This window comes from Chiloscyllium plagiosum, unplaced genomic scaffold (assembly GCF_037043375.1).
Source record: "Chiloscyllium plagiosum isolate Xiang-an unplaced genomic scaffold, Cpla_swu_hap1 HiC_scaffold_25, whole genome shotgun sequence".
Classification (NCBI taxonomy): Eukaryota; Metazoa; Chordata; class Chondrichthyes; order Orectolobiformes; family Hemiscylliidae; genus Chiloscyllium; species Chiloscyllium plagiosum.
In genome coordinates, this window is record NW_028270163.1 from 55,437,057 (window position 1) to 55,453,855 (window position 16,799).

Sequence of the window (16,799 nt, forward strand, 5' to 3'; positions counted from 1 at the left end):
GAAGGCACAGAGCTGGCTGCTGGAGAGGCAAGAATTTGGCAGAAGCTTATTTGCTTGGCTCTCTTTTCCCAGTAGTTGTAAAGGCATCCAGCAGAGACAGCTAACACTTAATGGTAAGGTGCTGAGGAGTGTTACTGAAGAAAGAGACCTTGGAGTGCAGGTTCATAGTTCCTTGAAAGTAGAGTCATAGGTAGATGGGATAGTGAAGAAGGCATTTAGTATGCTTTCGTTTATTGGTCAGAGCATTGAGTATAGGAGTTGGGAGGTCATGTTGTGGCTGTACAGGACATTGATTAGGCTATTTTTGGAATACTGTGTGCAATTCTGGTCTCCATTCTATAGGAAGGATGTTGTGAGACTTGGAAAGGTTCAGAAAAGAGTTACAAAGATGTTGCCAGGTTTGGAGAGTTTGAGCTATAGGGAGAGGCCTGAATAGGCTGGGGATGTTTTCTCTGGAGCATCAGTGGCTTAGGAGTGACCTTACAGAGGTTTATAAAATCATGAGGGCATGGATAGGATAAACAGACAAGGTCTTTTCTCTGGGTTGGGGGAGTGCAGAACTCGAGGGCATAGGTTCAAATCAAATATTTCACTGAAGCGTATAATTTAGAAAATGAATATTTGTAACTTATAAGCAGTTGGAGGTGTGCGTCAGCATGCTCACTTGACCCACACACACATCGTGAAAGTGGAGAGTTTGGAAAGCAGCTATGCACTATAAATCCTAAAATAGCTATGTCAACCAGCATATTGAAATTCCTAGCAGTGTATTTACTAATTCCACACATTTTTTGAAAGCTGCTTATAAGAATTGACAATTCTATGACAGCTTTTTGTTTAATTCATTCACTGGATGTATGCACTGCTGGTTAGGCCAGTATTTATTGCCTGTCCTCTAATTGTTCAGGCAACCACATTGCTGTGGTTCTGGAGTCACATGTAAACCAGATCAGGTAAATGGCAGATTTCCTTCCCAGAAGGATATTCTTGACAATTGATAGTGGTTTCATGGTCACTATTAGACTCTTAATGACAGATCTTTTTTTTATTAAATTCAAATTCCACTATCCACCATGACAGGATTTATACCCGGGTCCCCAGAACATTACTTGGATCTCTGGATTAATAGGAGAAAGTAATTCCTGATGAAGGGCTTATCCTCGAAACGTTGATTCTCCTGCTCCCCAGATGCTGCCTGACTGGCTGTGCTTTTCCAGCACTACACTCTTCATCTTTGGATTCATAGTCTAGCAGGTAATACCACTAGCAAATCACCTCCCCTTAATTGACAGCTATTTGACAGTTCTGAGCTTTGATAATTCCTATGAATTTATGTGTTTTTACGCACATTTATCTCCATTTATCATAAAACCAAAAAGTACCTGACTCCCAAAAGGTCCGAATTCCTCCTGCAAAGGCTCCTGAGCACCTCCAACTCAAGAGCACCTGGCCCCACAACCTATCACCACTAAGGTGTTCCGGGACCATAGCCATAGGATACATCACCTCTCTAAGTAGGTACCAACTATCCAAAATAAATGCAAACAAGTTTCCTCTGTCCTCTGGGTTCCAGATAGTGAGGAAAACAAAATCCAATAGAAATTAAGGTAGCTGACTATTTAATGCACCACTATGTGTGCTTCCAAGAAACTTCAAGATTCTCCATCAGTGAAAATCTGGCCCTGTATGAAGTTGCTATGCAGAGACCAATAGTCTGACTTGCAACAATTTACATAAATTTTCTCACCAGTGAACATACTGACGATTAGACCAACTAAAACCGTGCTCAGACAAGCAACTGGGCTGTAGTAGAGATATGATAAGGAGTAGAAGGTTTCTGCAATGCTGGGCCTGAAATATACACAAATATAAAATATTAATCAGTTCCAATGAATAAATAATATCTCATGCAAGATTACCTTACGTATGTTCTCAGTACCAATTTTTACTTATACTAATAGCATTTGTTTTGTATCATTTTTAACCTCAATGTCGTAATTTTACATTAAAGCCTTCATTTTAGTTCGGCGTATAATGTGGCCAAGGGGAAGAAAAGCCCTATCTACATCACCAAATATGAATCTTTTAAAAAATTATTCATGGTAACTGAGCTTCGTAGCTCATGCCAGCACTTACTATCGACTCCTCATTGCCCTGGAGAAGGTTGTGGTGAGTAACCTTCTTAAACGGCTGCATTTTGTGTATTTTGTGTAGGTACATTACAATGCTATTAGGGCAGGAGTTCCAAGATTTTCACCCAGTAACAGTGAAGGAACATTATATTTGCAAGTCAGGATGATGAGTGATTTAGAGTTGTCATGTATCTGCTGCCCTTGTCCTCTAGACAGTACTGGTCATGGATATGGGAGGTATTCTCTAAGGAACCTTTGTGAATTGCTAAAGTGCATCTTGATGATATACAGTGCTGGAGGGAATTAAAGTTTGTGGATGTGGTGCTAATCAAGAGGATTGTTTTTTCCTAGATGATGCTAAGCTCCTTGAATGTTGTTGAAGCTGCACTCATCCAGGTAAATAGGGAACATTCCATCACAGTCCTGACATGTGCCTTGAAGATAGTAGACAGGTTTTGGGGAGTCAAAATGTGAGTAACTTGCCTCTGACCTAATCTCAAAGCCATGGCATTTATATGGCTAATGCAGTTCAGTTTCCTATCAATAGTAATGCCTAATATTTTATAGTGGGAGATTCAATAATGATTATGCCATTAAATGTCATGGGGTGATCGTCATTGTTATGGTAATTGTGTGGCATGAATGTTACTTGCCACTTATTAGCCCAAGCTTGGATATTGTACAAGTTTTGATGTATTTGGAAAAGGATTCTGAGGAGTTACAAATGGTGCTGAACATTGTGCAATCATCACTGTAAATCCCCACTTATGATGACTGCAAAGTCATTGATGAAACAACTGGAAATGGTTGGACCTAGGACACTATCTTGAGGAGTTTCTGCAGGTATTCTCGAAATGAGATAACTGATCTCCAACAATCACAAACACTTTCTTTGTGCTAAGCATGATCCTAACCAGTAGTGAATTTTCTTCAGACTCCTTGATGATGTACTCAGTCAAATGCGGCCTTGATGTCAAGGGCAGTCCCTCTCACCTCAACTCTAGTGTTCAGTTCTTTTGTCAATGTTTGAATCAAGACTAGAATGACGTCAGGCACCAAGTATCTCTAGTGGAACTCAAGAAGAATGTCTGCAAACAGACTATTATTTAGCAAATGTTGCTTCATTGCATTTTTAAGTGCTATTGCTTTACCTCACTTTCTTCTTAAAGGAGGAAAGTGAGGTAAAGAAGCAAAGATGTGGAAACAGAATATTCTTGGAGTTTTAGGTCTCGGAAGCTAAAAGCACGACCAGCACTATTGGAGCAATTGAAATTTGAGATTCCAAAAAAAGGACCTGAAGTAGAAGAACACATATCTCAGAGGCTTGTGATATAAGAAGGGATTACATAGATATGGAGGATTGTCTTCAAAGAAGAACTTTAAGTCAAGGATCAGAATTTTAAAATCGAGACTTTGCTTGCCTGGATGCCTACATAGGACAGTTACCACAAGGAAAATATGGAAATAGGACTTTCTGTGAGTTAAGACATGGACAGCAGAGTTTTGGATGACCTTGAGTTTACAGATAAGAAAATATGGAAGACCAGTCAAATATGTATTGGAATAGCCAAATCAAGAAGTGAAGAAAGCATGAATAAGTGAATCAGAGTCATAGAGTTGTACAGCAAGGAAACAGACCCTTCAGTCCAACTCATCCATGCCAACCAGATATCCTAATTAATGTAGTCCCATTTGCCAGCATTTGGCCCATATCCCTCCAAACACTTCTTATTCATATACCCATTCAGATGCCTTTTAAATGTTTTAATTGTACCAGCCTCCACCACTTCCTCTGACAGTTTGTTCCATACATGCACCACTCTCTGTGTGAAAAAATTGCCCCTTAGGTCCCTTTTAAATCATTTCCCTCTCACCTTAATCCTATGCCCTCTAGTTTTGCACTCTGCCACCCTGGGGAAAAAACCTTGGCTATTCACCCTATCCATGCCCCTCATGATTTTATAAACCTCTGTAAGGTCACCCCTCAGCATCCAACGATCCAGGGAAAATAGCCCCAGCCTATTCAGCCTCTCCCTATAGCTCAAACCCTCCAACCCTGACAACACCCTTGTAAATCTTTTCTCAACATTTTCAATTTTCACAACATCCTTCCTATAAGAGGGAGACCAGAATTGCATGTAGCATTCTAAAACTGGCCTAACCAATGTCCTGTACAGCCGCAACATGACGTCCCAACTCCGACATTCAATGCTCTGACCATTAAAGGCAAGCATACCAAATGCCTTCTTCACTATCCTATCTACCTGAAACTCCACTTCCAAAGAACTATGAACTTGCACTCCAAGGTCTCTTTGTTCAGCAATACTCCCAGAAACCTTACCATTAAGTGTACAAGTCCTGCCTTGATTTGCCTTTCCAAAATGCAGCATCTCACATTTATCTAAATTAAACTCCATCTGCCACTCCTCGGCCCATTGGTCCATCTGATCAAAATCCTGTTACACTCTGAGGTAATCTTCTTTGCATTCCACTACACCTCAAATTTTGGTGAAATTTGCAAACTTACAAACCATACTTATTATGTTAACATCCAAATCATTTATATAAATTATGAAAAGCAGTGGACCCAGCACCAATCCTTGTGGCACATCGCTGGTCATAAGCCTCCAGTCTGAAAAGCAACCCTTTACCACCACCCACTGCCTTCTACCTTTGAGCCAGTTCTGTATCAAAATGACTCGTTCTCCCTGTATTCCACGTTATCTAACCTTGCTAACCAGTTTACCATGAGGAACCTTGTCAAACACCTTATTGAAATCCATATAGATCATGTCTACCGTCCTGCCCTCATCAATTTTCTTTGTTACGTTTCCACCATAGATAAGCTGGAAAGAGCTTCAGTCAGAGGTGTTACAGAGGAGAAAATAGGTTTAATGATTTCATGACTATCAGGGCAGAAGCTCAGTTCAACGTCAAATGCTATGGCAAGGTTGTGAATCTGGTTCTGTCTCAGAGAGTAGCCAGGGATAGGGGAAAAGTTTATAGAAAGTAAATAATTTTGTGCATTTTTAAAATTCCATTTCTACCAAATGAATATCAGAATGTGAGGAAGCTATTCAGCCCTTGATTCTGTTCCACCATTTTATTAGATCATGGTTGAACTTCACCTAAACTCATTTGTTCCGTTTCCCTTATGGTAAAAAAATAACGGAGCAGTTGGAAAAGTGGAGTTGAAGTCGGGCTGTCTCAATACACCATATGGTCTTATTCTACTCCTATTTATTGTGTTCTCAGAAAACAAAAACTATCAATTTTGGTTTTCGAAATTACAACTTCCCCATTTGGGGAAGAGGGTTTCAGATTTCCACAACTGTTTGTGTGGTAAAGTACTTCCTGATGTCAGTCCTACATGTGTCTGCTCTGATTTTAATACATCCTTGATTGCACCAATGTACTTCTCTGCGTCTATCCTATGAAACCATTTAACATCTTAAAGACACCATTTAGATCACCCCTCAACCTCTGAACTGAAGGAAATACAAACTTATGCAACCTGTATTCAAATTTGATTCATTAAACTCTCGTATCGTTGTAATTAACATGTGCTGCAAACAATTGAGATTTGAGGAAATTTATCAGTTGTTTCTGCTAAATTGTCCAGTTATGAAGCACTGATTTGTAATATCATTAGAATAGCTACCCAAGTCAGGATGGTTTATTGTAATACGAACAATTGTAAAATTACAGGTGACATTTTAATGACTCAGTTCAATGCTAGCAAAATTACCTTTTCTCCTCTCTTAAAGATGTTACATAGGTTAGCAGTGATGTTACATTCGTCGGTGTGGAGATGGTGGAATTTAATGGCAGACAGCCTGATATTGATGTTGGAAGTACCTTTGTAAATTTATCAGTGGGTGGATAGATTTGAGCAGCAATTCCTATCCACATGGAAAGGGCCAATCCAACAAACAAGCCTAAAAATGCACCCTGGCACAGACAAAATAAGAAAATAATTAATGCTTGTATGACACATTGCATTGCAAACAGAAGTGAAAACAAGATGATTTTAATTAATTTAACCGACCCACTAGCAATGAGTTTAAATTGGGTCCATATGGTCAGTGATGAGTTGGGAGATCAGTTTCATAGTTATCCAAGTTAGACCAAGATTTTTAATTCTCTAACCTCTTCCTGGGTATCACACTTAAATGAGGCAGGCCCTTCCATATTCTCCATTTTTAATGGAATCTTTCACAGGGTAATCAAAGAGCTAATAGAAGAAAGAAACTAAAAGCAATTAAACTTAGTTGAGAAAAGTATTTGGAGAATACTATTGAACTAAAAAGCAACAGTCAGTTCTTCTACAACATGATGATTGCATTCTTTGCAATCCCACATAACAGAAAAATTGTGCTTTACAAACAGTTTTTAAAGTGTTGGCGTGTAATCGTGTTACAGCCAACTCATATTCTTAACTTTTGCACTGGAGAAACAGCATCCTCAATTCATCAATCGCATTACAGTGAATTCGCGTTAACGAAATGTGCATTATAACAGAACATCCTGTACCCAGGACCTGATGGACTACAACTCACTGTTTTAAAAGAGTTATCTACAGTGATAGTGGATACAATGGTTATTATTTTGCAGAATTCCCTAAATTCTAGAATAGTGCCAACTAATTAGAAGATAGCAAATGTAATATCAACCTTCAGGAAAGAAGGGAGACAGAAAACAGAGAATTACAAGCCAGTTAGTGTGGCATTAGTCATCATGCAAATATTGGAATCTCTTATTAAGGAAGCCTTAATGATGTACTTAGAAAACCATAGTGTGATCAAAGAGTTCACATGACTTTATAAAATGAAAAATGAGCTTGACAAATGCCTTAATGTTTTTGTGAATGTAAATACTGGCATAAATAAAATGGAGTGGGGGATTGTAGGTGTGGTATATTTGGATGTCGAAAAACTATTCAACAAGCTACAACATACAAGACTAATATGCAGGATAAAAGCCTATGGAGTTGAAGATAATATACTAGCGTGAATAAAGGATTGGTTAATGGACAGGAAGCAGTGAAAAGGAATAAACATGGAATTTTTAAATTGGTATCTGCATCATCTGGGCTGCCTCAAGGTAATTAGTGCTGGAGCCATATCTATTTACAGAATATATTAATGAAACGACATAAAGTAATATATTTAAGTTTGCTGAAGAAAGCTAGAATGTAACCTATGAGAACACAAAGAGGCTACAAAAGCCAGGTTAAACGTGAGGACAACAAGTTAGCTGATGGAATATAATGTAAGGAAGTATAAGGATATTGGTAGTAAGAACAGCAAAGCAAAATTTTTTTTCAGAAGGCATGAAATTTTTAAATGTTGGTATTGTGTTAGAATCTGATCTCAAGGCCTTTTTTGTTCAGATAAGCCTAAAAATTAGCCTCACTTCTTTGGATAACTGAAAAGAGAAAACAATAAAGGGAAAAGGTATTTAGAGTGCACAACATAGCAGTGTCTTTATTTAAGTGATATCTCAGATGTGTGCTTCATAGTAGAAGTTACGTGACTATGGCAGATTAAAACATTTGAATCTAAATATTTTTAGTTATCTAAGTTACCAACCATATATGATTATTGATGTCATGCCTTCACAGTTCACTATTTCCATCAGTCTCTGTAAATGCATTGCATACATAGCCCTAAAATCATGCTGGTCTTTTAATGCTCCAACTACATATTATTGTTGGTGTTCTTGAATATTCGTCTGGGTGGTGAATCTCAAGCATGTCATTCCTATGTCATTTGTTGTTGCAGATAGTGTCGTTTTATTTTTATTATTGGTTGCCGTGAACCTCTGCATCTGATATTTGTTATGTGTTCTGTACAAATGATGCAACACTCCTTCCTGACCAGCTGCTGGCAGTTGAGGAACACCTTCTGCAGTTGAGCATGTTTGCCCGCATTAGTCACAATATTTCTAGTTGTTCACTTCTACCACACATGGCTGAGGTGACAGCCACTCCACACAGGTCTAGACTTGCCACTTGGGCTGGCTTTTATTGAGAAGGTTAAATATTTGTACCCTGATTGGCTTTCCAATATAATGGTTTAGCAATCTTGTCAAAATGAAGTTTGGCCTTCTGACATTTAACCTTGGTTGTTTTCATTCGCACCTGTTACTACTTCTAGCTTTAGTCATTGCTTTTGTTATTGGAAGAGTAGTTTCTGTAAAGTGTGACATTAACCTTTTGTGTTGCACTTTTTTACATGCATTCAGTAGATATGCTTCTGCACTTAAAAAGGATTTCTTCAATTTCTTTATGATTCCTTTGGCAATTTTGGCCTTTACGTTTGAGTGGGGATCACTTTTGGTATTGAATTTATCGATCTTTCATGAACAACTGACTTTTTCACTTGTGCAATGAGAGTCACTGTTGCTTGTGACAATATCAGGAATGTCATACAGCTGGACAATTAACGATCTCAGCAGCAGCCACTGAAGTCAACTGTCCCATCGCCCAATAGTGAGAATAGTAATCTACTTTGAAAAGATAATCAGTTCCGGTGATATAGTGAAGTGATATAGTCCTAGCTTCATTTATGGAACACCATCATCATCAACAGCAACACCAGCGGCACTCTAGGTTGCTACTTTGGTACTTATTATAAACTCTGAACTGGCTGACATGCTCCTTGACTGTTCATGTTTGGCCAGTATAGCCTATCTCTCCTTTTCTCAAAATTGACTCAATTCCTTGGTAGCTTGCATGAATTTACCCTTACATCTTTCCTTTTAATTCCGTCAGGATAATTACGCTAATTTTCTTTGTACAATATGGCATTTTGGGTTGTAAATTTGTTTCCAAATTCTCAATATTTTCTTTATAGCAACAGATGTGCTCTTGATGTTCTCTGATCATTCCTTTACCTCAATTTCTTGCAACAGTTGGAGACTTGCATCTTGTTGGATAGCTTGTTTGATTTGAGTAAAGTATTTGTCTATTTTACTCAGTTTCTCTGCTTCCAGAACATTACCTGCTACTGCTTCATGTTGAATCTGGCAGGTTTCACACTCTGTTACAGCATCCTCCACTTTTTTTTTAAATCAGGAGGGCTGCTCTGAGCAGTAAGTTTGCAATATGCAACTGCTTCCCCACATCCAGATGATATTTCTGTAATCAAATTTCAATCTGTAACTCTGTAACCAGAACTACTGATCAAACTGGTTGTGTCCTAAAGGACAGAGCTTCTAGACTGGGTCTGCAGCAGGTGTTTAGGGAACCAACAAGTGGGAAAAACATACTTGACCTCATCCTTACTAATCTGACAGCTGCAGATGTGTCTGTCCATGACAGTATCAATAAGAGTGACTACCTCACAGTCCTTGTGAGGACAAAGTCCTGCCTTCACACTGACAATATCCTCCATTGTGCAGTGACAGTATCAACATGCTAAATGGAGCAACTTTGAACACAGCAACTCAAGACTGGATATTCATGAGGTGTTGTGGGCCATTAAATCAGCAAAATTGTCTTCCAACACAACGGGCAACCTCATGGTCTGAGATAATCCGTAAACAACCATTATGATTAAGGCAGGGATCAAGCCTAATTCAATGGAGTACAGTAGGGCATGCCAAGAACAATACCTAAAAATGAGGTGTCAATCTGGTGAAGCCAGTAAATGTGTATGCCAAACAGCATAAGCAGCAAGTGACAGAAACAGCTAAGCGATCCCGCAACCAACAGATCAGATCTAAGCACTGCAGTCCTGCCACTTCCAGTCATGAACAGTGGTAGACAATTAAACAACATACTGTATTACATAAATATCTGCATCTTCAATGATGAAAGAGCCCTACACATCAGTGCAAATGATAAGGCTGAAGCGTTAGCAATAATCTTCAATCAAAAATGTCGAGTGATGACCCATCTCAGTCTCCTCCAGTGGTCCCCAGCATCACTGATACCAATCTACACCCAATTCAATTCACTCCATATGATATCAAAAAATGGTTGGAGACACGAGATACTGCAAAGGTCATGGGCCCTGGCAACATTCCAACATTAGAACTGAAGACTTGTGCTCCAGAACTTGCTGTGCCCCTAGACAAGCTTTTCCATTACAGTTACCATGCTGGCATCTGCCTGACAATGTGGAAAATTGCCCAGGTACGTCCAATGCACAAAAAGCAGGACAAATCCAACCTGGCCAATTATCATCCCATCAGCCTACTCTCAATAATGAGTAAAGTGATGGAAGGTATCACGAGTAATGCTATCAAGCAACATCTGCTCAGCAATAACCTGCTCATGATGTCCAGTTTGGGTTCCATCAGGGCCATTGAACTCCTGACCTCATTATAGCATGGATTCAAACATGAACAAAGTGTACAACACTAGAGATGAGGTGAGTGTGACAGCCCTTGACATCAAGACAGCATTCGACCAAGTGTAGCATCAAGGAACACTAGCAAAACTGGAATCAGTGGGAATCGGGGAAAACTCTTTGCTGGCTGGAGTCATACCTAGCACATATGAAGATAGTTGTTGTTGCTGGAGGTTAGTCATCTCAGTTCCAGGACATCTCTGCACAGATCTTTAGGGTAGCAACCTAAGCCAAACTATCTTCAACCTCTTCTTCAATTACCTTCACTCCATCAAAAGTCAGAAGTGAGGATGTTGGCTGATGTACTAAGTTCAGCACCATTCAATCATGATACCTTAGATACTAAAGCAGTCCATGTTCAAATCAACAAGGTCTGGTAATATCTAGACTTCGGGTGACAAGCAGCAAGTAACATTCATGCCACAAATGCCAGGCAATGACCATCTCCAAAAAGAGACAATATAACCACCACCTCTTGATATTCAAAGGTGTTACCATCACTGAATCCACCACTATTGACTAGAACCCAACTGGGCTCACTATAGAAATACAATGGCTATAACAGCAGGTTCAAGGTTAGCAATACTGTTGCAAGTAACTCACCTCCTGACTCCCAAAACCTGTCCATCACTTGCAAGGCACAAGTCAGGAGTGTGATGGAATACTCTCCACTTGCCTGGATGGGTGCAGCTCCAACAACACTCAAATCAAGAAGTCTGGTACCACCCAGGACAAAGCAGCCACTTGATTGGCACCACATCTACAAGCATCCACTCCCTCCATTACTGAATAGACACTACTTCAACTGTCTACAACATGTACTACAAAAATTCACTAAAGATCCTTCAACAGCACCTTCCAAACCGACAAACACTTTCATCTAGAAGAACAAGGGCAACAGATACAGGGGATCACCACCACCTGCAAGTTCCCCTCCAAGCCACTTACCATCTTGCCTTGGAAATATATTGTCATTCATTCACTGCCACTGGGTCAAAATCATGGAATTCCCTCTCTAGTGGCATTGTGGGTCAATGTGAGGAAATTAAAATGCCACAGAGGGGTCAGTTCCATGCTTTGCTTCTGTTTCAGGACACATTGGGGACTCAAGGGTTAAACATTCCACTGCCAAAGGACTTACTGCAGTATCAATTGAAAACCAATACTCTTACAATACAGACAGAACACCTCAGTAGGGGGAAGGCTAACTGTATCTCAGAAATAGAGCCTAGTGGAGCCACACATGTGGATTCCCCCGTAGCCTCAGACAGAGGAATTTGCCCTTTCCAGATAGCCTTGGCCACAACCCTGTTAAACTGCCTCCCGCTCCCATTGTCTTACTTCTCCTCCATATTAGCATAGGTATGTGAACCCTTCTGCCTTAATTTCTTCCCATCAACACATAATCATGAAGAAGAAATCCATTCACACGTTATCATAGGACATCGAAATTCATCGCACTTTGTAAATTCATAATTACCTACTTTAAACTATATGATGACAATCGCCCATGTGACTGATATACCTTTATTTAATTTCTATAAAATACACCGTCTCTATGTGTAAGGCAGAGATTCGTGAAGAAGTGTCACTACAAGTAGACACACGGCTACTTTAGAGACACTTTGAATCTGTTGCCGGCTGTCTGATAATAAAGCTACTGCTGTTGTACAGAAAACTTGTGTTGTCTAGATTTGTGGAACAAAGCAGACATCAACAAATGTGCACAATGTGGACTGCAGTGGTTCAATAAGGCAGCTCATCACCATCTTCTCCAAGGCAACTAATGGACAATATGTGCAATAAACGCTGGCCAGCCACAGACACCCATGTCCCACGGTGAATAAAAATAATTTGCAGATTTCACTGCTACTATGTGGAAAATCTGTTCTGTAGGAGTTGTCACTTTCTTGATTACTCAACTCTTTTCCAGCTCTTCTGTCTTGTCTTCCAGGTTCTCCTTTGAGGGTAGCTGGAACTTCACTCAGCAGATGCTGAATTGGACTTGCATTCCCATCTACTTTGATATGACATTCTACTAGAAGACATCTTAATTCTGTGAACACAAATTTGTATTCATGCACGGTGCAATGGTCCAGTAAGCTGTGGCACATTGCAAATCTCTTAACATATTGAGGGTTACCACCCAAATCTTTTGACTTGCTTCAGATTGTAGTTGTATTTCTTTGTTGTCTACGACTTGGAACGCCAGATTCTTTTTCAATTTATTGTAATGGGATCACAAAATAATCTATCCTCTCAGCATAAGTATGAAACTATCATATAGTCTTAGCTTTGTACAGTATTTGTTATGGACCAGGCCAGACCCCCTCAAAACATTTTAATAAAATAGCCTGGACCCTAAGTTTTCTTATTTTAAAGGCAGATGTGAAGTGAATATTCCAGGTGTGATGCAGCTGGTCAAACCACCTGGCTTTAAGCAAACAGAATTTGTTTAAACACTACGGTTGAAACACAAACAAAAGAAAAGGGAATTTAGAATATCTTAATATTGGAAAACTTAACTGACCCAACACCGCAACTTAACTAAAGAGCTGTTCCAATTCCTGTAACATTCCATAAATACACCCTTTGGCAAAAGGTAAATTCAAATACAGGTTCTTACAGCAGGAGAGATTTCAGAGAGAAAAGTCAGTCAAGATTCATCTGCTGAAGCTTGGAACCTTTCTCTGGACTGCAGCAGGTTCTCTGGTACAACTAAATCAAACTAGAAAAACCTGTACTGGGAGAACTGGCCACTTCCCTGTCATTGTTAAAGTAGACATTTCAGCATCTCTTTACGACCTCTCTTGATGAAAACCAAGGACAAAATAACCTTTTTAAAGTGACAGTATCGTCACATATTCGAGGGCTTCATCTTTGAATCAACATCTTGAGCTACTTTGTACAAGTCTGTGAAGGTCATGATATAACATGAAGCACGAGTAGCTATCAATTTTAGGTTGACCTGATATTTTCCTTCTGCAGTCGCATTTTAACACAATCACAAACTTTGCCATGTCTCACCTTTGACTTGGCTGAACTAATCTGTGTGAGATGTGTAGTGATCTATCAGAATCTTCAACCACTACCTTTCCAGTGGCCATCTGTACCGCCTGCTTCATTTTAATAATGTGCTTTATGAAAAATGATTCAGCTCTTTTGCAGTGAGAATGGTGATCTCCTCATGCTGGATATGCCTCCTCTTCTGTATAATGTCTTAGAGTCAGACTGTCATAGAGCTCTACAGCATGGAAATAGGCCCTTCGGCCCAGACTGGTCCATGCTGACCAAAATGTCCAAGCACAATAATCCCATTTCCCAACACTTGGCCCATATCTTTCTAAATTTTTCCTATTCATGTATTTGTCCAAACGCCTTTTACATGTTGTTAACATACATGCCTCAATCACTTCCGCTGGTAGCTCATTCCACATGTGTACCACCCTGTATAAAAACATTGACCTTCAGGTATTCTTTTATTCTTTCCCTCACTTTAAACTGATGCCCTCTTGTCCTCAATTCCCCAATTCTGGGGAAAAAAGACTGAATGCATTCACCCTCTTCATGCCTCTCATGATCTTACATACTTCTTTTAAGATCTCCCCTCAGTCTCCTACACTCTAAAGGAAAAAGTCCTAGCTTGTCCAACCTCACCCTAAAATTCAGACCATTGAGTCTTGGAAATATCCTTGTAAACGTCTTCTGTACTCTTTCCACTTTAATAATATCCTTCCCATAGCAAGGTGACGAAAACTGAACACAATACTCCATGTGCGGCCTCATCAATGTCCTGTACAACACAACTGCAACACAACTTCCCAACTTCTATACTCAATACCCTGACTGATGAAGACCAGTGTGCCAAAAGCCTTCTTCAGTGCCCTGTCTACCTGTGACTTCACTTTCGGAGAACCATGCTTCTGAACTTCAAGGTCCCTCTGTCCACTAAACTCCTTAAGGCCCTGCCATTCACCATGAAACTTCCTCGATTTGATTTTCCAAAATACAACACTTCACACTTATCTATAGTAAAATCTATTTTACATTTCTCGGCCCACTTCCCTAGCTGGTCAATGTCCTGCTGCAATTTCTGATAGCCTTCCTCACATTTTTGTCCAAATTATTGATATGGATAACAAACAGCACCGACCCGTGAGGCACACCCCTGAGGTCTCCAGTCTAAGAAGCATCCTTCAACTATTACCCTCTGCTTCCTATCATCAAGCCAATTGTGTATCCAATTTGCTAGCTCACCCTTGACTCCATGCAATCTAACCTTTCAGAGTAGTGTTTGCATCCTGTCCCTTATCTGTAGTTGTTCTGCCCCACATGCCTGGAGCATCTGTCAGGATAATGCAAGACATGGCAGTGAATTCACTGGATCTGTAGATTAACAACCTCAGCACTTATGTACATGTCAATTCTTCTCCTGAATGTAAATTGTCTCCTCTCAGTTGGTATGGCTTCACATTTGGATTCCTTAGTCCGAATATAGTCCTGCCTCTAATTAGCTCTTCTTTTAATTGCATAAATTTATACATGCTGAGTTAATGGCATAATATATTGATCCTTAGTACTAATAATCCATACTGATCAATGCACACTTTTTAATCTGTTCCCTAGTTTTGAATAGGTACTCTTCATACATTACATTCACCTTTGGGCTCAAAATAAGCCTTCAAAGCTTATAAAGTTTCTGCTGTGTTTTTTTCTGCTATTCAAAGAGATTTGGGTGGAATGTATTTTGAAAGTCTCTTCCCTGCAGTGGTAAAGTGCTTGTAATTCTTCTGGTTTCCTCAACAAATCCATAGCTATTGCAGCCGGAAGGATTGCAGCGATTTTCTCTTAAATAGTGTTGTCACTGTGATCTTTGTTTTCTTTCTTGCTCAGTGGCAGCTCACAAACATGCTTTTTTATTTCAGCCCTGGAGACTCACCTTGTTGCCTCTTCTGACACCTGTTTCAACTACATTATATAGCAGTGTATTCAACACAAAAATGTTATTGAAGTGAAGTATAACATCTGATCATTTTAGACAGGATAGCATTCATACAAAACCAGGTTCCACTTTAAATGTCTGCAAAAGTCCATGTCTGGTAGATCTGCCCTTTCCTAAACATCAGACTTTTGGACATTACATGTTTTGTTTGTTTAGCTTTAACATTAGGAAAATAGAACTATTTCAGAGTACCCTGCTTACTGTATTGCTAGCTAATATTTCTGAATAATATCTGCAAACCAATCCTTACAAATTTAGCTGACCTACTGTTTTGCTGGCCCTGATGAAAGGCTAAAAGAGGGGTCAAGGGTTACGGGGAAAAGGCAGGAAAATGAGGTTGAGAAACATATCAGCCATATTTAATGATGGAGCAGATTTGATGGGCTGAATGGCTTAATTCATGCTCTTTTATCTTTTGGTCTTACAATGGTTCGCACACATAACACATTTGTAGACCCTAGTGCCATGCTTTTCACTGTTTTCAATATCAAAACACTACCAATTTAGACAAGTCTCTCCATGGATTTTTGAATACATAACCATACCTTGCCATTGCTCTTTGGAAACAATGCTGCTAAAGTGAACACACCCAGTATTGGTCCTTGAATTATTCCTGCAACACTTAGTGCAGCCTGAGAAGAATGGCAAAGAAAAGTAAACTTTTACATTCAGAATCACACTTGCTATAATCTTAGCTAAGTAAAATGAAACATATCTACATTGTTAAAATGTACCTTCATAACTCCATAAACATTATTTGATAAATGTTTCAAACATGTTTACCTGCATTATATTTCCTTGTAAGAAAGAGACTATCACGGCCAGGCCTATTGTACCAAGTCCAAATATCATAGCTGCACATGATCAGAGAGCAATAGATTAATCCAATTAAATATTCCTTTTTCAAATAGCATCTACAAAACACTTAGATAAAATAAAAGAATGTAATTAAGAGAAGTAGATCCCTTCACTCAATGAGGTTATAGTTGATAAATATTTGATAGAGCTGGGCCTAAAAGGAATCCCATTGCAAAATGATCAATGTTGATGTATGTTGCATTCTTTTCAAAACAAGGGATCATGCAGACAGGTAAACTGAACAGCATCACCATTGCAAAGCCCTGTCCAATCAAAAGATACCTGCTTGGTCTGAGAATTAAGATTAACCATTCTTAGCAGTATAAAACATGTTTCCTTTCTCAAGGCTGTTTTTTGTGTCCTGGTTCTGACAAGTGGAATACAAAAAGCTTCAACTTTTAATCTCTTTTCATCAATGTTTTAGTTATGGTTGACCTCCTACTTACACAC

At 39.3% G+C, this 16,799-nt stretch overlaps 1 protein-coding gene across 2 annotated transcripts in view; it reads right to left on the bottom strand.

The window, feature by feature from the left end:
• Positions 1-16,799, bottom strand: part of LOC122562359 (sodium-coupled monocarboxylate transporter 1-like) — a 187,459-nt gene that overhangs the window by 46,135 nt on the left and 124,525 nt on the right. For both annotated transcript variants that reach the window (XM_088000753.1, XM_088000752.1), the window contains exons 12-15: positions 16,275-16,345; positions 16,037-16,123; positions 5,881-6,083; positions 1,748-1,851 (exon numbers count right to left, since the gene is read on the bottom strand). In XM_088000753.1, coding sequence (XP_087856879.1) covers positions 1,748-1,851; positions 5,881-6,083; positions 16,037-16,123; positions 16,275-16,345 — 465 coding nt within the window. The remainder of the gene's footprint in view (positions 1-1,747; positions 1,852-5,880; positions 6,084-16,036; positions 16,124-16,274; positions 16,346-16,799) is intronic.